Source organism: Balaenoptera acutorostrata, chromosome 16 (assembly GCF_949987535.1).
Source record: "Balaenoptera acutorostrata chromosome 16, mBalAcu1.1, whole genome shotgun sequence".
NCBI lineage: Eukaryota > Metazoa > Chordata > Mammalia > Artiodactyla > Balaenopteridae > Balaenoptera > Balaenoptera acutorostrata.
In genome coordinates, this window is record NC_080079.1 from 76,354,292 (window position 1) to 76,376,609 (window position 22,318).

Below are 22,318 nucleotides of genomic sequence, written 5' to 3' on the forward strand. Positions count from 1 at the left end.
GCACGGAGTCCTAACCACTGGACCGCCAGGGAATTCCCGTTTGGTCCTTTTTGTAGACCATTCTATGTGATATTCCATAAATTATCTTATTTAAAAAATTTTTTTACACTTCTGGATGACATTTGTAGAAAGGGAAAATATGTCTAAATATTAGATGCAATTTTTTTCAAAATTAAAAGAATTCTTGATTCAAAAACTGTTTTCCCTATAATATGTATATAATACACAATACAGGAATACTGTTTTTAAATTCATAAAATATAGCCAAAAACAGTCCTTCCTGTTGGACATAAGCACTAGTAAGCAGAATTTTTACATACTCACATATAAACACATTTTTACATGTAAACGAAATCATGTTACATACTAGTATTTCATTAAAGTTTTTTCATTCAATACATGATGATGATATCCAGTACTTGCATAGTGATTACTACTTAAACCCTTTAAAGGACAGAATTCATTTCACCTTTGCAACAACTCTGAGAGACAGGGAATACTATTATCTCAATTTTACAGATGAGAAAATTGAGGCATGAAAAGACTAAGCATCCTGCCCAAGGTTACACAGCAAAGAAGTGGCAGAGGCAGGCGTCAAACCCATGCCATCTTGCTCCACTGTTCACACTCTTTTATTTCGGGGGGCGGGGGGTCATGCGGCATTCTGGACCTTAGTTCCCCGACCAGGGATCGAACCCATGCCCCCTGCAGCGGAAGCACAGAGTCTTAACCACTGGACCACCAGGGAAGTCCCTACTGTGCACACTCTTAACTCAGCCACACTTCCGCTCTCAAGAGCTAGAGAAATGGAAAATCTTTGCCAATGAAATAATTTTACATTAAATACACCCACACCTCACTGTTCTGACATCATCAATCATAGTTAATTAAGTTGACTAGGGGCTTCCCTGGTGGCTCAGTGGTTAAGACTCTGCCTGCCAAGGCAGGGGACACGGGTTCAAGCCCTGGTCCGGGAAGATCCCACATGCCGCGGAGCAACTAAGCCCGTGCACCACAACTACTGAGCCTGCACTCTAGAGCCCGTGAGCCACAACTACTGAGCCCGCCTGCCACAATTACTGAAGCCCGCACACCTAGAGCCCATGCTCCACAACGAGAAGCCACCACAGTGAGAAGCCCGCGCACCGCAACGAAGAGTAGCCCCCGCTCGCCGCAACCAGAGAAAGCCCACGCGCAGAGACAAAGACTCAATGCAGCCAAAAACAGTAAATAAATAAATTTATTTATAAATAAATTTATAAAAAAAAAGAGTTGACTATAAAGCTACAGGAAGACCCTAATGATCAACGGTAGATAAAATTTTAATTCACAATTGAAGTTATTAATTTTCAAAGAGATGTCAAAAGATTTAACCTATAAGTGCTTCAGTGAGTATTTTATGGCAATATAATAGCCCTCTGAAAAAACTGAAAACAATATTAGATCACAATAACATCTAGTAATCACAAGAGGACTCTTTCATACTAAGAATGCCATTACACATTTTTCATTTATTTTCCTTTCTGGCTAGAAGACTCATATTTTCAAAGTTATACGAAGAAGAGTAAATAATAGTTACAACCTCAGTATCCTAAAAATAATCAAGTCACCAGCAAGTTACACTGCAAGTGAGAGACATTTTTCACCTATTAATTGAGAAAAACATTTTCTAAAATATTCGGAGTTATGTGAGAAAAAGAAATGCATGGCCCAAATCACTAGTAGGGAAATAAGTAATATTAAATATTTTTTCAATGCAAGGATTAGTCTTTTAATTTCCTCCCTCAAATGAGTCATTATTTATTTCCTGTTAAAACTCATTTGGAAAGTAACTGTAGTACTCTAAACAAAACAGAGTCAATCAATTGAATGGGAAAAGGCCTATGGAACATGGGTGAGTTCAAGTCCTGGTCGCTTCCTTCCTGTGTTCCTTGGATTAGTTGCTGTCTCTGAGGCCAATTTCCCCAATTTTTAATAGGGATAAAAATAATACCTACCTTCATGAGTTCGCTGTAAGGCTGAAACTAAGCTATATGAGAGATAGAGCTTACCCAATTTTTATCTCCAAAGCTTAGCCCCTATTAGATTTAATACCTGACTCTATTACTTTGAATGAAAACATTCACTTATATTACAAGTTTCAATAATTCAATTCAATATTTTTAATAGCTACTCTGACAATATTTGGCTCAGGCACATTAAATTTTTAAAAATTTTATCTGAGTAAAATATTCAAAATCGTTTTTAAACAATTTATCCTCCAACAGAATAAATTAAAAACTACATTCTTGGACACGGGTTCGGGCCCTGGTCTGGGAAGATCCCACATACCGCGGAGCAACTAGGCCTGTGAGCCACAATTACTGAGCCTGCGCATCTGGAGCCTGTGCTCCGCAACAAGAGAGGCCGCGATAGTGAGAGGCCCGCGCACCGCGATGAAGAGTGGCCCCCGCTTGCCGCAACTAGAGAAAGCCCTCGCACAGAAACGAAGACCCAACACAGCCATAAATAAATAAATTAATTAATTAAAAATTTAAAAAAAAGAGTAATCTTTAAAAAAAAAAAAACTACATTCTCTTGCCCCATCCTCTCCCATTTTCTTCTGCTCTGTGGAGGCAACTGCTTTTAACTTTTTCAGCTCTGACAGTTAATACCTTATCTCTAAGTAATATTCCTACACCGCTATTTCTATATTTATACATTTTAGACGTTACTGTATTGACTTCCTGTTGTTTTAAGGACTTAACTTTTACATTTAAGCAACCTCTCTATCCTCCATCCTACTAATATAGTGTTCTTTTCTTATATAATTTTGAGGGGAGTAACTAAATGCCTTTACTGTTTTTTTCTCTATTTGTTATCATCATATCTTTAATTTCCCCCCAATGTTCCATCATACTAGATAACAAGTCCTCCCTTTAATAGAAACTTCCATTCCTCCATTCTGCATTCTACTGACCACTAGCATCTAGTGTTACTATTGAGAAGTCTGATGCCATTCTGCTTCTCACTCCTTTGCAATAAATTATTTTTTCTTCCTGGAACTGTTTGAAGATTGTTTCTTTCTCTCTGATGACCTGAAATTTCATGACTCTTTGATCCTGTAATCCTTTTTAATTTAAAGCCTTTTGGAGCCTAAGCACATTTCATTGACAGTAATTTGTTAAACATGTAGAACATGTGTCACAACTGTAAGAAGACATAAAAATAAGATAGTTCAGCTGTCAGGAAGATTTAAATTACTAGGAAGGGAAAACAAACACGACAATGATAGTAACAGGTGAAATATTGTCTATGACATTAGATAAATGCAAAGGATTTAGAGGGCTCAGAGGAGAAAAAAACATGTCTGTTTTTAAGGAAAGAGTGGGGAGGCATAAAATGGCTCACATAAATGTGGGAGCATTTCTGGTTAAGAACTGAATAATGAGTGAGCTGGTGGCATGGAAGGGTGGCATTTAAGACAGAAAAAAACAGCATGAATAAAAAACATGGTATCAGGAAAACAGAGGATGTATCATTCAGGAAATATTGACTAATTCCATTTTGACAATGACATCAAGATACATGTAAGGAGAAATGGCAGGCAGATAAATAATATAGCTGTTAAAGTTGACTGAGCATGGAGAACCTCAAGCACCCATGCCAAAGAGTCTGAAAGTACTCTTCCATTCAGTTAGCATTTTGCAAGTTACAATTTAAAATTAATAACTACTAAAACAATACTGGAAGGAGAAATGAATTCAGGTTCAACTAACAGTTATGAAAATGGACTTACATATGATTAGATCTTCTTCCTCTATTTGTTTTCTTTCCTATGACTGGAGTGCCAAAATGTTCAGGGTTGGTGAGTGGGAGCTGGTCTAATGTCTGTGGGTAGGAACATAAACCCATCAAAAGTTATTACGTTGCAAGTTATTTTTTTTCTTTTTAAACCAAATCAGTTTAAGAATATGCTTAGATTTTGAGATTTAAAACTTCCCCTGAGGGAGACAAAAATACAACTTTCCTAAAGATAGAAAACTCTCATTTCAAAGATATTAGAATAAAGATGAATGAGCCCATGGCTGGAAAAAAAAAAGTGAAAAGAAATTTAGTTGTTCTCTCCAGATAATTTCATTATCTATTGGAGGATTGACAGACTTCTAAGAATGATTAAAATATAAAACAAAACAAATAAAACTCAGTGGAAACAACAGATTTGGGAGATAGGAAACCTATGTGCAAGTACCTAACCCCTAGGTTGGGCCAACTGCAGCTCAAATTTTTCTTTGCATATAGGGAATCCCAATCCACAAGACAGAATTCTTAATAAGTAACAGAAACGAAATTACCAGGATAAGCATCAACTGCTTGAAAAAAGGGCTTCAGATACCCTATATTATGACTTTGCAAACATTTTCTGCAGTAAACCTTTCTCCCCCAACCCCTGACCCTGCCACCCCCACCCCTTGTGGCTTGCGGGATCTTAGCTCCCCAACCAGGGATCAAACCCGGGCCCCAGCAGTGAAAGCACCTAACCACTAGACAGCCTGGGAATTTCCTGTAAGAAACCTTCTTTGAAGAAAATGTAAAAATCAGTTTTTCTACAGTTAATATTTTATTTTCCCTTCCTTTTTAATCTGCAACATCCAATACTGTGCTTGGTATGAAGATAATAATCAACAAATGAACACTTCTTTCTTGCTATCAACTGGTAATTCATGTCAACCCTTTTGTCCCTCACCCCATTCAAAAATAATGATTTCCAGGGAAGGAATTGGTTGTTGGTTAAAAGCAGAAGGAAGAAAAAGGGATTCTGAAATCCCTTCATTTCTCCATATCAGAGACTTCTTGGATTTTTTGTGCCACTATTTCCTGAAAAGGTTTATATATCTAAAAAGTTAAGGTATCAATCTGAAGATGCTATCCCAACTAATTCTCTGAATATCAATGTTGGTAATATTCTTACTTTTTCTGCATCTTAATGATTTTCCACAGTTACTATTCCTTTTATCCCTCCATCAGAACCTTTGCTATTGCAGATACTTTTATGAACACAAGGGGAACTAAAGAGCCCAGGAAAACTGTCAGAGTGGAAGTGAGGGTGAGGAACTACTTAGGACAAAGACTTCTCAAAGTTACAAACAAGAATGTTATATAAAAGGGTGTCCATCAACTTAAAGATCAAATATCTAAATACAAACTAATGTTAATATTTAAAAGAAAAATTTTAACTTTTATTTTTAAAACTGAGATAATTTTGTTGAAACAACAATGAACTAAAACATGAAAGGGGGAAGCATATTAATCTATTTTGCATAATTTGTTAGAATATATGTAAATATATTTAAGGTACATATAGATATCCAACAACAAAGAATACAGTATAAGAAAAAGGCAGTAATGACAGACAAAAATCGTAACTTTTATAGGGCTGAAAATCTAACCTTTCAAATTTAGTTTGTAAGTCGGGCATTTAAAAAATATGTGGAGGCAAAAGCTGGCCCAAATACAATAATATGCCAGACAAAACCTCTTCAGAAATGACCTGTCATTAACTCCTAATTATGCTTCCCAAGGGTGAAAATTTCAAAGTACTGTATTTGGTAAACAGGAAAAATAAATTAATTTGGCTTCACTTTCTGTAAAGCTAACAAAAGAATTAAATGCCCCTCCCCTAAAATTAAGGCTGCTCTCTTGAAAGCAGAGATTTCTATTAAGTACTGTGATTTCTATTTTCAGTATCTGCTAGTCATTTCACTTGATTTAGGAAAGAAAATATCCAGGATTTCTGAAGAGTTACCTAGGAATCACATATAGGAATTCTCAAATAAACTACAATCTCTCCCTAGTATGTAAAAAAGAATTAGAACAATAGGAAGCAATATCCCTGTCCCTGGCCCCAATCCTGGAAAGCAGGAACACCTTTATTACACATGACAGAAAAGAGTAAGAGTAGGTAAGGTAGGTAAGAAAAGAGTAAGGGTAGACTTTGTCTTGTCTCAAACCAACAAAGCAAAGCCAGAGACTCCTGGCTATATCAAAGGCTCAAAGAAAATTCCACAGGCCTGGTGGAAACACGCCGATAGCCCTGTTACCTAAAATGGGCTGCAGGAAATATGGAGCTGGGAGTTCATCTAAATTTTCTTCAGAGTTTTCAACTGCATGTAGTAAACGCACAGAGAGAATATCAGCTGATAAAACTACTTTTGGATAATATTCAAATTATGAATGCTCTATAGAAATACCCAAACACTCCAACAGATGTCAGGAAATAGGCAACACCCTCACTAAGCTGGTTATTGCTAGGACCAGTGATTTTGGTGTGGGAATTCAAACTGACTGACCCGCTTATTGTGATCTCTTACTGTGAAAATCTTGAATTTAAGTCTTTGTTTAGGTATGCAGCTTATTAATGGGATTAGTGACCCCAAATACTGCCAAGTGTGACGTGGCTTTTCACTCAAAGGCCAAAGTTATTAGTAATAATAACAATTCTCTGAGCAAACTTCCAAAAAATTGAAACTGTTTTTTGAAAATAGCAGAAATATCAAATAAGGGAAAGAATGTACATAGATGGTAGATTAACTACCGCCAAGTCTCCAGAGCGCCTAGTACCCTTAAATTTTTATATTTTTATATTTTTGATTAATTTTATATTTTTGATTAATTAATGCTTTGTCTCCTTCAGAAGCAAAAATAAGTTACCCAAGGAAAAATTCCACATCTACTTAGCTTACCCATGTACCCCCAGTACCTAGCATAGCATGTGGCATATGGCAATGGGTAAGGAATAATACACCAGTATTCCAATACCCTCTAGCAAAACATGAAGTTCAACACATACAGCCACACACAGTAAAACCGATCCTTCCTGAAGTTAAAAAGGATACATTGAGCTACTTGCTCTTATTGCTTCAGCCTTTATACTACAACTGTCTTATGAACAATTCCAACTTACAATTCTCCTGGCAAATACAAAATTAGTATCTTCGATATTTCTCTGGATTAAATACATAAGACATATACCTTCACTTAGGTGAAAAAAAATCAAGTCTTCAAGTCCCCATATTCATTAACCTACCATAATTATCACATGTTCTAACTAAGGGAAATGAAATTATTTCTAAGAATTACATAAACTCAGAAAGAATTCTGTTACTTCATCAGTGTAAGAAGCCAAATTCACTGTACTTGTCCAAAGCTATATCTATTTCCTATATTTAAACTTTCACAATTAATTCATTAAATATTTACTGAAGGCTTTTGTGTAGAAAACACTACTGGGAAAAGGAAAGCCCATCAAGATGACAAAAACGTGGCTATTCCGCCAAAACAGCTTACAATTTTATAGAAAAAATGATAAAAGTAACCAAAAAGACCATAAAATAAAAATAAGAGAAGTGGAAAAGCATCAAAGGATATAGAGATCAAATTTGGTTAGAGAGCTCATGAAAGACAGTCATGAAGGAGGAAGCATTTTTCATGGCCTTGAAAAGAGCAGGGCTCAGCAGAAACCAAGAAAAGAAAGTATGAGCCATAATCTGGAAACACGAAGTAGTCTTATAAGTCAGAAGTACACAGGGAAATAGCAGAGTATGAGACTGAAAAGATAGGCCAGAATCATAATACAGAGAATCTGTCCCAAATTCTGAGTTGAAATGGGAATTCAATCATTTACAGGAAGGGAAAATAACAAAAAAACAAAAAAGGGAAAATAACAAAGAAAGTCTAATAATTTAAAAGAAATATTAAAATTCCCCACAAAAACACTGTTCTAAATAGTTACTAGAAAAAAGAAATCTTGGTTTGGCCACACTGTGCATTAATTAATATTCACAGGCTGGACTAGAGAACATAACACTATTTGCAACAAATATGTCCATTTTTAAAATTCGGAATTGCAAGTTACTGATTTACAAAACTTTGTGAACCCTCCACTCTTAGTAACTTAATAACATCTTTCAATTTTAGAGCATGATTTTGGTGCTAGAAAGTGCTGGTTTGAGAACCAGTTCTGAGCATCACTTTCATCAACTCTGAGTTGGAGATAAGCATTGTATCTCCCTCATAATGTTGTAAATGCAAGGATGTACGTAAAGCACTAAGCAAAGTCCCTGGCAAATATGAACACTTCATTTATTCATCCAGCTAATGTTTATTCAGTTCCTACTCTGTGCCAGGCACTGTTCTAGGAACTGGGAACAAAGTGGTGAAGAAGACACACAAAATCTCTGCCACTGAGACACATTCTAGTGAGGAAGTCAGACAATAAATAATTAAGCACATATACATATTTTGGTGGTGAGAATGATCTGGGCTATAAAGAAAACTAAACCAACCTTAAAGAGTTATGAGGAATGGAAGGGAGTATTTTAGAAAGGGCAGTCAGGCAAGCCTTCTTCAAGGAGAGGCTATAGTAAATGTCAGTGGCTGGCAGCAGTAGTAGTTAGGGATGGCTTGCAGTATCTACATAGCCTTTAATGATGATGGGGTTCAAGTAGATTACAAATGAGACATCTCTTTTCTACAATTATTTACAAATTAAAGGACTCTATAAAAAAGTTGCCTAAGGGTAATAAACAATCCCGTTGTTTCTTTCTTCATGGACAAATGTTAAAATACATTTTTTTTTAGACAAAAAAACCCACAGAGAACCTGGTACTCAAACACAAGGCCTTAAACAGGTTTCACAGACTACACTCTCATGCTGTTATGTATTAACGAATTTTCTTGATTAACAAGTAAGCTGCTTGAGTTGAGAAAGCAAAACTTTACTGCCCCCGATACTAAATACTAGGACGTGTTCATTCGTTAAGTGATTACTTACTTCACTTTCGGCAAAATGCCTCTCTCCCTTCAGGCACAGTGAAGACCGTCTCAGTGTCTTCTCATCTCCATCATCAAAAACTGTGAGAAGAGGTAGAAATGGCAACTACTGAAGGGTTTTTCAAAGATTAACAAAATGACATAAATTATCATTTAACTTTATCAGTGCAAACAGAGCTATTGTTTTAAAAGATTAGATCTGAAATTCAGTACACATTTTAAGTTTTGTAACAAACAACTTCAAGTGTAGAGTATGTTTTCCAATTTCTAGGGGAAAAAAAATAATATACCTGTAATGAAAACACCTTCCCTGGAACAGAAAACATCAAATGAAAATAAGAAGTTAGCATTTCAGAAAGAAACCTTTTAAATGCTGATTAATCCTTCTCAATATGGTAAAGAAAAAGCAAATTTTCCTATTGGTAAATACTGACAAATCTACCTAAGAAACAAAAAATAACAGTACAAGTTTATATATTCAGACTGCCCCCAAAACTTACCCTATTTTTATTATTTAAAGCAGTGTTTCTCAACCTCAGCACTACTAACATTTTGGACCAGACGGGGCCTGTCATGGGGACCTGTGCACTGTGAGATATTTAACAGCATCCCTGGCCTCCAGCCACGAGATGCCAGCAGCACCCCCTTCCCAGTTGTGACAACCAAAAACGTCTCCAGATATCGTCAAATGTTCCCTGGGTGGCCAATTTGCTCTCACTTGAAAACTACTTATTTAAAGTACTAAAATGTCCCAGCAAATTTGTTGTAAGTTTATATATACACAGAATAGATGTATACTTTATGATATAATTTTAGCATATACTACATTCCTCACAAATCACGGGAAGAGAGTACCTCTATTTTAAATAAAGTTACCAGGCCTTGATTTTATAAACAGAGGTTTTTGCCAAAAAAAACAAAATTAAGTTCTTATATATAATGTGAGCTTTTACATCACATGAGACTGGATAAATAACGCTTCGTACTTTTTTAAAATGTAGTAACTAAAATAGTCAATGATAAAAGTGCCACATTTATAAGACTATCACGCCTAATTATCAAACAGACTTAACTACACAGAACTGCTCAGTCTTGTAACCTACACAAATGCAAATATATCCTTACGCTTCAAAATCAAATTTTCCCTCTCCACTAGGTTTTTTTTCTCATACCACAAAACTCATCAGTACTATTTGAAAGCTCCATCAAATTCTGACATCACCAAAGACATTTTACTAGATGTTTACTCTCATCTCTGAGATCATTACACAGTAAGAATTTTTACCATTCAATAAATAATACTGGGATAATTACTCTGTCATCAATTTGGAAAAAAATAGTATTTGATCATATTTCAGAATGTTCAAAAAAACTGTGGGTGAAATAAAAAGCTCTTTGTAAAACAAAAAATAGAACTTTAAATTGAAGAATACATTGGAAAACAAATTTACAACACTGATGGAAGGAAAGCCTTCTTAAACAAGACTCAAACTAAAATGACAAAGGAAAAGGTGACCACAGGAAAATTGACTATGATTTGAAAACTGATAGCAGAGATAAGAGTAAAGCAACAGAAGAACACTGGCAACTGAAGTGGCAAAGGTTAACATTCCCTTTATACATTTAAATATATAAACTCATACCCTGAAAATAAGAAAACAATAACTTTCCCAAGAAGAAAAGGAGCGGACTGGGAAGACACTATATAAATTGGCAATTCAAACGAGAGAAAATACAAATGAAATAATGTTCCTTTCAATAAACATATGAAAATATGTCCAATCTCATTACTAATCATGGGAGGAGCATATTAAAACAAAACTGAGATACTATTTTGTGTCCAGATGGGCACTAATTTTAAAATACTACTACCATCACATTTGACAAGGGTTAGGACGACAACCACACTTATATACTGTTTATGGAAGTGTAAATTAACAGTCTTTTAGAAAAGCAGTTTTCATAACCTACTACAGCTTTAAAAGGACATTTCCCTTCAATCTATGCCTAGTTCTCAATGTACACACTAGGGAAATATTAGAATAATGTCCATGTACAAAAGACATTCAATCCAGCATTTATTACAACAGCAAGAAAACTGGCAACATCATCAGTAAGAGAAAATAAACTATGGTACATCCAATGCTATGAAACATAATATTGCAGTTTAAAAAATTTATCTGTTGCACAACAACATGAATATACTGAACACTACTGAAATGCACACTTAAAAATGGTTAAGATGAAAAAAAATTTCTGTAAGATATACTCTGAAGTGAAAAAAGCTAGAAATCCAATTGTATAATATATACACTAATTTCAAACTATATGTTATGTACATATTTATGAAATAAATTTTTTAAAGATCTGGAAAGATAAAAAAACATTAACAGTAATAACATGTACGGCAACTAGGGGAGGAAGTAAATCAAGAAAAATCTGCTTTATTTGTACTATCATTGAAAATATATTTTAAAAAGAAGATGTATTCCCTTACCTACAGTGTACCAACTCGCATCTGTTAATTTATTGATTACAGCTTCTTGATATGCACCATCAAGATTCTTCACTTCTACAATAGCTCCGACCTAAAGTATTAAAAAAAAAAAGTTAGGAAAACTTTAAGAAGATAAATGAACAAACTAAAAACTGGCTTTCTTTTTTTAAACTAATTGAGTGCATGATGGTGAAGAATAAAATCACTACTGATTTGATTTGTGTTAAGGTGCCAGCAATTTTACTCACCACTGTTTCTGCACCATCAGTGAAAATGTCAACATAGTGAAAAAGGTAAATAATATCTAAGTATTACTATGAAAATAGTTTTGCCCTTACAATCTCCCTGAAAGGGTCTTGGGAACCCTCACAGGTCTGGGGGTCCCTGTCTGTGAAACTGACTATCTTTGCCCCATATTACGACTCTTCTTTGAAGAAGGCTGGGGAAAAATTAACAAATAACTTTGAGGTTCTCCTTATGAGTTATAATGTACCAATAGTGACAATCATCTGAAATATTTTCATCTCATCAAGAAAATGCTGATAATTTATATAGCTTATAAATTTATATGGTTTTTATAAGTACATCAAACTAAAACGCTTCTGTACAGCAAAGGAAATCATCAAAAATTTGAAAAAGCAACCTAACGAATGGGAGAAAATGTATCCACAAATCACATATCTGATAAGGGGTTAAAAACCAAAAGATATAAAGAACTCATACAATGCAACAGCTAGAAAAGAATCAAACAATCCAATTGAGAAACGGGCAGAGGTTCTCACACCATATACAAAAATAAACTCAAAATGGATTAAAAACCAGAAACCGTAAAACTCCTAGAAGAAAACACAGGCAGAACACTCTTTGACATAAATCGCAGCAATGTTTTTTTGGATCTGTCTCCTAAGGCAAAGGAAACAAAAGCAAAAATAAACAAATGGGACTTAATTAACTAAACTTAAAAGCTTTTGCACAGCAAAGGAAACCATCAACAAAACGAAAAGAGAACCTACCGAATGGAAGAAATATTTGCAAATGATGCGACTGACAAGGTGTTAATATCCAAAATATATTAACAGCTCCAAAATTAATATCAAAAAAGCAAAAAGTCCAATTTAAAAAATGGGCAGAAGACCTGAATAGACATTTTTCCAAAGAAATCATACAGACGGCAAACAGGTACATGGAAAAATGCTCAATATCACTAATCATCAGAGAAATGCAAATCAAACCCACAATGAGATATCTCCTGACACCTAATGAGAATGGCTTATTATCAAAAAGACAAGAAGTAAAAGTGTTGGTCAGGATGCTGGAGAAAAGGAAACCCTCGTGCACTGCTGGCGGGAATGTAAATTGGTGCAGCCACTATGGAAAACAGTATGGAAGGTCTTCAAAAAATTAAAAATAGAACTACCGTATGATCCAGCAATTTCACTTCTGGGTATTTATCCAAAGGAAATGAAAACACTGATTTGAAAGGATATATGCACCCCCAAGTTCACTGCAGCATTATTTACAATAGCAAAGATATGAAAACAATCTAAGTATCCATCGATGGGTGAATGGATAAAGATATGTGTGTGTGTGTGCATGCAAGTGCACGTGCGTATAATTCAGCCATAAAGAAGAATGAAATCTTGCCATTTGCAACAACATGGGTGGACCTTGAGGGCATTATGCTCAGTGAAATAAATCAGTAAGAAAAAGACAAATACCATACAATATCACATATACATGGATCTAAAAAACAAAACAAACAAAAAACCAAGCTCATAGACACAGAGAACAGATTGGTGGTTGCCAGAGCTGGGAAGGAAGTGCAGGTGGACAAAAGGGATGAAGGGGGTCAAAAGCTACAAACTTCCAGTTATAAAATAAATAAGTCATGGAGATGTAATGTACAGCATGGTGACTATAGTCAAGAACACTGTATTGCATGTCTGAAAGTACAGGGTAAGTCTTAAAATCCTCGTCACAAGAAAAAAAATTTGTTTACAACCATGTATGGTGATGGATGTTAACTAGACTTAATGTGGTGATCCTTCTGCAATGCATACAAATATTGAACTATTACGTTGTATACCTGAAACTAATAATAAAGTTATATGTCAATTACACCTCAATTAAAAATAAAATGTGGGCTTCCCTGGTGGCGCAGTGGTTGAGAATCTGCCTGCCAATGCAGGGGACACGGGTTCAAGCCCTGGCCTGGGAAGATCCCACATGCCGCGGAGCAATTGGGCCCGTGAGCCACAATTACTGAGCCTGCGCTTCTGGAGCCTGTGCTCCGCAACAAGAGAGGCCGCGATAATGAGAGGCCCGCGCACCGCGATGAAGAGCGGCCCCCACTTGCTGCAACTAGAGAAAGCCCTCGCACAGAAACGAAGACCTAACACAGCCAAAAATAAATAAATAAATAAATAAATAAATAAATAAATAAATAAACCCAAAGTTTAAAAAAAATAAAATAAAATAAAATAAAATAAAATGTATATGGTCTTTGCAGTGATAACAAAAATAAACTTGTTCACAGAAGAGACTGTCAGCCCCACACAATGCCCAAAAGAGGGAAGGAAATGCTGAAGAATTAACAGAACTTTCTTTTTTTTTTTTTTTCTTGGCCGTGTCGTGCAGCATGCGGGATCCTAGTTCCCCGACCAGGGATCGAACCCAGGACCCCTGCAGTGGAAGCGCAGAGTCTGAACAACTGGACCACCAGGGACTACTGTCAATAAATACATAGTACATTTTTTTAAATTTAATACTCAAGTGGTCTAGTATTATTTTCATGTGAACTCACTGAAGATATATTGAGATCAAATGACCATCACTATGGGAAGTTTATTTCCTCTAGGAGAAACATAAATGCTAATACTTTCTATCAGCTGATGGAAAGCCACAAAGTACATTAGGGAACAATTCAAAATCTATATACAAAAAAAAACTCCATAGGCAAGAGAAATATTTTAACAATTTTGAGACCGAAATTTAATACACTTACATACATCAAAATCAAAATGGTCCTAAGCCCTAATCAAAAACAAAGAAAATTTTAATAAATAAGAAAAACCAAACAAGCAAAATAAACCAACTATGCCACAATCAGAGAGGCTGGAGCAATAGGAGAGAAAGATGGCTTGAGGATACAAAGTAATTGTCTCTCCTATCCCTTGCAGCAACACTGAACATTTTTTGTAGTTGGCACCAGCTAGCCTGTGCCAGGTGAACCGGGTAGTCAGGCAGCAAAGAGCTACGCTGGTATGCTTATGAGGCAAAACACAAATAAGGCATGGAGATGTGTGTGTTCTGATCATCCAGGGGGCACAACGCTTCAGTGACAGGCTGTGAGGCCATCAGAACTTGGGCTGCCAGTACTGGCTGTAAGACTTTGGCCAGAGTACTTTACCTCCCACCTCCCTTCACAGTTTCCTCTTCTGTAAAGAGTTATTTATGAAGATTACATAAGATAATATGTGCAGAGGACTTGGCACAGTACTAGCATAGCATGTACTAATAAGTGCTAAATAAATGGCGGTTAACATCAAATTATACATGTGCATGTTTTTGTCCTTTTGTCCCTACAAGTGATATACACGTGCACGTAAAATTAAAGATGGCACCTATAGGGACTTCCCTGGTGGCGCAGTGGTCAAGAATCTGCCTGCCAATGCAGGGGACACGGGTTCGAGCCCTGGTCCGGGAAGATCCCACATGCCGCGGAGCAACTAAGCCCGGGTGCCACAACTACTGAGCCCGCGCTCTAGAGCTCATAAGCCACAACTACTGAAGCCTGCATGCCTAGAGCCCATGCTCCGCAACAAAAGAAGCCACCGCAAAGAGAAGCCCGCGCACTGCAATGAGGAGTAGCCCCCGCTCGCCGCAATTAGAGAAAGCCTGCACGCAGCAACGAAGACCCAACGCAGCCGAAAATAAAATAAATAAATTTGAAAAAAATGGCACCTATAAAACAGAAAGGGTGGAAAATAATTTTCACAAGGCAAGATCAAAAAAAATTACAAGTTTTAGTCCTCCATAGTGCCTACTATATATGCAAGGTACTAATGCCCTGGGGATCCAATTAAAAGTTTTTAAATCAACCACCAGCAAAAACTGGCGGATACACACATCTATCTAGTTCTCTGAAAAGTACAGCTTCATTATGAAAGGATTTTTCTTGCATCTACAAATGTCTCTTCAATTCTGTTAGCATTTCTTAAAATTCACCCAGCTAGGCCAATGTCCATTTCAGACATTCTATAGGACCAAACAGCACACAGTGGCTACCCGCACATTCCCTTTAGCTTGCTCACTAGTGGAAAGTAAAGCAGCACTAATTTCACTGGCCAATGAAGAAAAACTAATGCAAAGAAATGAAACTATCTGTATATATGAACATATTTATCACTTATAACTGCCTGATGACCCTTTAACAATGTCATATGCCAGTAGTTGCTTCAAAGAATTAAAAGCTCTGAGGATTTGTTTTGTTTTCTCAATTTTCACATCATCATGGAACTTACATCACTTGATCCCTAGTTCACCACCTATTACTTCTGGAAATTGTACCCTTTTAATAAATGAAACATGGTGAGATCAAAACAGATGAGTAAATAAAAAGCAATCAGTTTTTCCTTGATGTTCATTTCACTTCTGAACACAGGTTTTACCGTCATATAGGTTTTATTGAACACTAAGTCTACTTTTTTTCTATTAGTCTATTCAGAGAGAATTACATATTTATCAACCCAGTAACAGAGTAACCAATGAATTTTTTAAAAGACTGAGATAATTACTGTTTCCCACTGAAGCATTAGAAATAATAATGAATAAATGAATTACCTTTAGTGGGCCCTTTATGTGGTCATCCTGAACTTCCACTGTTGAAGAATCATGTCTAAATGTTACCTAAAGATTATAAATTTAATTAGCCACCAAAAAAGAAAAAAAAGCAACACAAGCTCGTTAATGCATGAATTCATTTTTATTATGACTAATCTAAACAAACGGCTGCCTAGTTTATACAATATTTCAGTCCCTGCATAGATTAACTGAAAAATTTATTATTTAACAGAAACTTCCCAGACTAATTTACTTGACGATTTACATATCATATTTTATTCAATACTATTAGTTGTGAGTTTAATTGTATAATTTCTTTTCCTAAAAATAAGGAAAAAAGAGGTGGTGATCTTAGACTATTAGGTACTCTACCATTTTGTGAAGGCCTTGCTTAATAATAAGCAGTAGCAAAAAACACTTACTGACAGCCAAGTATCAGGCTCAAGCATCAAACATATAATCTTCACAACAACCATATTAGGTAGGTATGATTATTCCCATTTTGTTGATAAGAAAACTGAGGAACAGAAAGTGTAAGTAACTGGTCCAAGATCACAGAACTAGTACCATGGTGGAGCTGAGATGCAAACTCAGGCCAACTAGATCCAGAACTTTACTGTACTCTCCCTCTGTATCAGCACAGAAATCAGAGAATGGGAAACCAGATGTGAGGTAAGTTAAAATAAAGGGATCAAGTTTAAATATTTAATTAGTTGGTAAAAAACAAAATAGCTTCCAGTACTCTGTATAGAAAAGGTTGTTTTCCTTATACGAAGCAAGAGTTCTTACAGGGATTGAACCATTAATGTGGTCTTATCTGATATGTGTGGTGATCAATTTAGGTAACAGGGTCAAAAACCAGCTATGAAAGGAGATGTCCTGTACTCACAGCATCCCAGGTATTTCTGTCTCACACAACACACTACTACACTTTATTTAAATTATGTGTTTAGGTATCTGCGTCATTCACTAGGCTGTAAGCCACTTAAGAATGGAGACCAAGTCTTAATATTAGAGTTTCAATACCTGATATAGTGCTTGGCATGTAGTAAACGCTCAATAAATGAAAACTGATGGGGAAGAAGTGTTGTTCTTCTTCCCCAGAAAAATGTATTAACTCTGAATCATAAACTAACTAAACTGATATAGAAATACACTACCTTATCTGTTGAGAAAATCATTAGCTTTGAATTATAAACAGATTTTTAGAGCAGCCCAAAAAACTAACAACAAATTTTACATAGCCACTACTTACAAGACACAAGGCACAAGGTACTGGCTGGCACTCTGTGCGATCAGCAGAAGCAGTATAGACTGTTTTCTTCCTTTCAATGACAGCAAGAAATGGCAGGACTGCTATGTGTCATTTTGCTGGTTCATTCATTACAGAGACACCCAGCTGAGATTATAAATCGCAGCTAAAATCCAGTGAAGCATGGGTCCTGGAGTAAGACTGCTCCTGCCCAAAGGAACACCATTTCTAACCAGCACAAAAGTGTCATCTGTAGGCCAAGCTCTGCTAAGGAGGGTCTCTACCAGCAGGGAGAGATTTTTGTCTAATTCATGTTAAGGTGTTACATGTGCTAGCAGTAGCTCTGTCTGAAAGAGTGAGAAAACTGATAAAAAGCTTTCTCTTCATCTCTAAGATAGTAATGGCAAAAAATGAGTGCTCAGGGAACACCACTATACGAAGTCGGGAATAGGAAAGGCCACTGTAAGAGCTCATGCGCACCAAGCATGCGAAAACTAAAGACAGGGTGGGGGGCTAAGAATAGCATCCTACAGGCTTATGTTTAATTTAAAGGCCTTATCACAATGGTTCTTAACTGGCAGTGTAAATTAGAACCACCCAGGAAGCTTTTTTCAACATGTCCATGCATAAGGAAGGAACCTAAGCATACAAGCATGGAAGAAGCTCCCGAAGAGACTCTGACACGCTCCCCTGAGGTACAAAATCTCTACGGCCGGTTTAACCAGTGATGTTCAAACCAGTATTTTATGGGGTATCTGCTAATGTGGATTATAAACCCCTTGAAAATAGAGATCGGGTTATTCTCATATCCCCATCCTCCTTCCCTCCTGCAGTTTGCCACTCAATAAATAATTAACAATTATTAGGAAGATTTTTCAAGAAAAGTAGAGGATAAGGAACCAACAACTAGATCTACCATCATCAATTATAAATCACATCTCAATTTCATGGTTAAAATGGGGAGCGAGTCTTAAAACTGATGTACTATGGTAATTCCCATTCTGCCACTAACTTGCCATAATGGCCTTGGAGAAATCACTAACCCTTTACTGAGCCTCATTTTTCTTACAATAAAATTAAGGAATTAAACTACATGACTTCTAAGGTCCTTTCCAGTTCTGAAAGGCTAACAATACAAACAATACCAAGTCTGTAGCGAAATGGCGTTCAAAATACCAACTGTGATCATCTAACTTCATTCCAATTGGAATAAAATCACAAGTAATGCTTTGTTTTCAGGTATTTTTACAATCATTACTCCTAGAAACTAAAAACTCATCTTGCAGAAAAAAAAAATTCTTAAATATACTTACCAGTAAAAGTTTAAGCATCAAATACTAAACATATAATTTAGAAAATCTACATATACTGTACCTTGACTTTGACAAGTCTTTTTGCTGTCTTGATCTTGGCTTCACAAAAGGCTCCTCTGTATTTAGCACTCACATCAGTGCCCACTGTCAAGTAGGGAGGTTCATCAAGGGCCTAAAAATGCAAACAAATATAATTAGATTTAAACTTCCTAGTTCTTTCCCAAAATCAGACCTCAGAATGGCAGATCTAATCCTGTTCCAGCTATAAAAGTTGTAATAAATGAATGTATTGTTAACAAAAACAATCTATAAAATACTCTAACTTAAAAATAAGTAAGGGCTTCCCTGGTGGCGCAGTGGTTGCGAATCTGCCTGCCAATGCAGGGGACACGGGTTTGAGCCCTGGTCCGGGAAGATCCCACATGCCACGGAGCAACTGGGCCCGTGAGCCACAATTACTGAGCCTGCGTGTCTGGAGCCTGTGCTCCGCAACAAGAGAGGCCGCAATAGTGAGAGGCCCGTGCACTGCAAAGAAGAGTGGCCCCTGCTTGCCACAACTAGAGAAAGCCTTCGAACAGAAATGAAGACCCAACACAGCCATAAATAAATAAAATTAAAAAAAAAAAAAGGAACGTGTGCTCTGACATATCTCAAAATGGTTCCTTTAAAAAAAAAAAGTAAAATACATATCATAAAGCCTATTTAAATGTACTAAAATGTACATCTATAAAAGATAAAGCCACCTTTTTTCTCTATATAAAATACATATGGTCCAAGTATATCATTCCATCCACCCCTCCAACCACCCATTCATTCAAAACTTTTTATTAAATGACCACTGAAAGAAAAGGCAGATCCTTAAAACACAGTCTAAGAAAATTTCTTTTAATATTTAGGCTATATCTTGGCAGCCACCCAAATTCAGAATAGCTTTGTTATATACCTATCTAGACAATGCTAAGGTAGAACAGCATAAAAGGGGTGGGGGAAACCCATATGCATTCAAACTACTGATGAAAACGACATGAAGAAATCCAGTCTGAAAAATCTGAAGTAAAAAATCAGCCAAAATGTCTCAACTGCTTTGGCATGAGTTCACTGTTCACTTCCTGTCTACAATAAATATTATTTTAAGTTTCCTCACTTGTGATTTAATTTTTAATAGTCCTAATCTAGCTGCTCTTTTTATAATCAGGTACTTTTCTGCACAGGATCTATTTCTAAAGAGTTCTACTTATATTAATCAATTCTACAGCCAAAGAAAGATTATGTAAGTAACTTTTCCCAAAGTGTTTTACAAGAAATATTAATATTCCAAGATGCTCCACCAGAAAGAAACAGAGTTGGGAGTTTGGGAAAATCAGTTCATTGAATGAATTCCTACTCTGCCTCATCATTTCCCAATCTATTTGTCCAAAGAACCGTTTTAATTTTTAAAATTTTTTTAATAGATTTTATTTATTTATTTATGGCTGCATTGGGTCTTCGTTGCTGCATGCAGGCTTTCTCTAGTTGCAGCTAGCGGGGGCTACTCTTCGCTGTGGTGCACGGGCCTCTCATTGTGATGGCTTCTCCTGTTGCGGAGCACGGCTCTAGGTGCACGGGCTTCAGTAGTTGTGGCATGTGGGCTTCAGCAGTTGTGGCTCGCAGGCTCTAGAGCACAGGCTCAGTAGTTGTGGCGCACAGGCTTAGTTGCTCCGTGGCATGTGGAATCCTCCCGGACCAGGAATCAAACCCGTGTCCCCTGCATCAGCAGGCAGACTCCTAACCCCTGCGCCACCAGGGAAGCCCCCAAAGAACCTTTCTTAAATTAACATCTATTAACATCCTGCAGAAATTCCACAGACCGTAAGGTGGAAAATGCTGTTATACAGCAATAAATAATGAATACATCAATTTCATTTGGATCTTAAAATAAATTCATCCCTAATAGTTGTGGTTAATACACCTAGAAGAGATTTATCTCAAAAAAAGAATTCTAATGCTATAACAAAAGTGACCATAAATATATCAAACAATTTTAATAACTTTTTGAAAGGTGGGGAGGTATCACAAACCAAAACAAGGGTGCAACAACTAGAAGTATCAGGTCACCCTCCTTAATGGCCATTTGCCTCACATTCTATGTATTTCATGAACAGTATTTAAAAAAAAAAAAAAACCTCAGAACATATCAAGTATATGATTTCTTAAATCTACTTAGGAAAATGCCTATATTTCAATTTATTTATGCCATAACAGAAGTGTACCCTCATAGAAAGGTAATCATTTCTGCATTATTACTTTTAAAATCTGTTGATATCATTAATTAACTACGATTTGATAACTTTGTACTGCTCTTGCACCTAAAGTTAATAAATGCATTTCTACTTTACAGATTAGCCCTCTTAAAATATCATCTTCCCAGGTCAAAATTTTGAATAAATTCCAGACAAGCTAGTGGCTTTATTTTAGCAAGAATATGAAAGGGACTCACAGCACTTCACCCAGAAATTTTAGGAAAATTTCCAAAAGATACCAATCCACTTTGTGGTTCAATTGGTATTGTGTGTTACTGCTAGACAAGCCCAAATGGAGGGGCACTCATCATGACCATAAGGTTCATTACCCTCCACAACTTGCAACCTCTCCCATTAACACTTCCTGTCTTATTAGCCAGTAAAATTCTGAAATGTAGAACCAGAAATTCTGAAATGTAGAAGAGAAAAAGAGATCATCTAAAAGTGCATGTTTGTGCCTACTCAGGAACAAATAAATATTTAAGAAGTGATTAAAAAAAAAAAAAAAAAGAAGTGATAAGCTTTTTAGGTACTTTTATTATAAAGAATTTTGAACCAAAAAGGGGCGGGGGGAATAGGATAGTAATATATTTAGACTACTAGTATACAGAAACCCATTTATGTTTTCTTTTCATTTAATATTCAACAAACACTGGCAACATTCCAACCCTAGCAAACTATAAACATGCTTAACGAACAGACTTATTCATCTTGAATTTGAGAAAGGGAACTTTTCCTCCAAAACTAAGCCCCATCCTACATCCTTACTAACATGAAAATCCATGTTGACAGAAAAGAGTAATAATTAGCTCAAATATCATGAGGGCAAATTATTATTTTTGAAGGGTAATATTTTCCTTCCTTCAAGCTAGAACACATGAAAAGGAATCAGCAAGGTATATAAAGAAAGTGTCTGTTACAAAAATACTTGCAAAGGGAAGCCAAAGTCTAACAAAAACCTGCTAAATACATTGTTAGAGCAGGGTTAATTTCTCAAAAAGAGCATAGGAAAAGCAAAGGTCTATGTTCTGATCTTAATTTCTGCCTGTATTTTTTTTTTGGTATCATCTTAGGTAAGTTACTTTTCTGTCCCTAATTTCTCATCATTAGATGAATAAAATAATCTGAACTCTGTATACATTTGTTTAACATGCCTATGTCAAAGGACTAAGGTTATTACAAAGATGGTCAGAATAGGATACTCTGAGACACGTAATTGTCTAGAAGTGAAACTATGCTAACCAAAGTATGAATTTCTACAGAAAAAACAAATGAAACTCACAACCTACATGGTCATATTTGTATATGTAATTTTAGCAGACCA

General features: G+C 36.1%; 1 protein-coding gene across 6 annotated transcripts in view; it reads right to left on the bottom strand.

Moving 5' to 3' along the window:
- The window catches only part of ARID4B (AT-rich interaction domain 4B), a 132,558-nt gene that overhangs the window by 63,929 nt on the left and 46,311 nt on the right, over positions 1-22,318 (bottom strand). For all 6 annotated transcript variants that reach the window (XM_057531041.1, XM_057531043.1, XM_057531042.1 and 3 more), the window contains exons 3-7: positions 18,777-18,887; positions 16,151-16,216; positions 11,309-11,399; positions 8,813-8,892; positions 3,779-3,870 (exon numbers count right to left, since the gene is read on the bottom strand). In XM_057531041.1, coding sequence (XP_057387024.1) covers positions 3,779-3,870; positions 8,813-8,892; positions 11,309-11,399; positions 16,151-16,216; positions 18,777-18,887 — 440 coding nt within the window. The remainder of the gene's footprint in view (positions 1-3,778; positions 3,871-8,812; positions 8,893-11,308; positions 11,400-16,150; positions 16,217-18,776; positions 18,888-22,318) is intronic.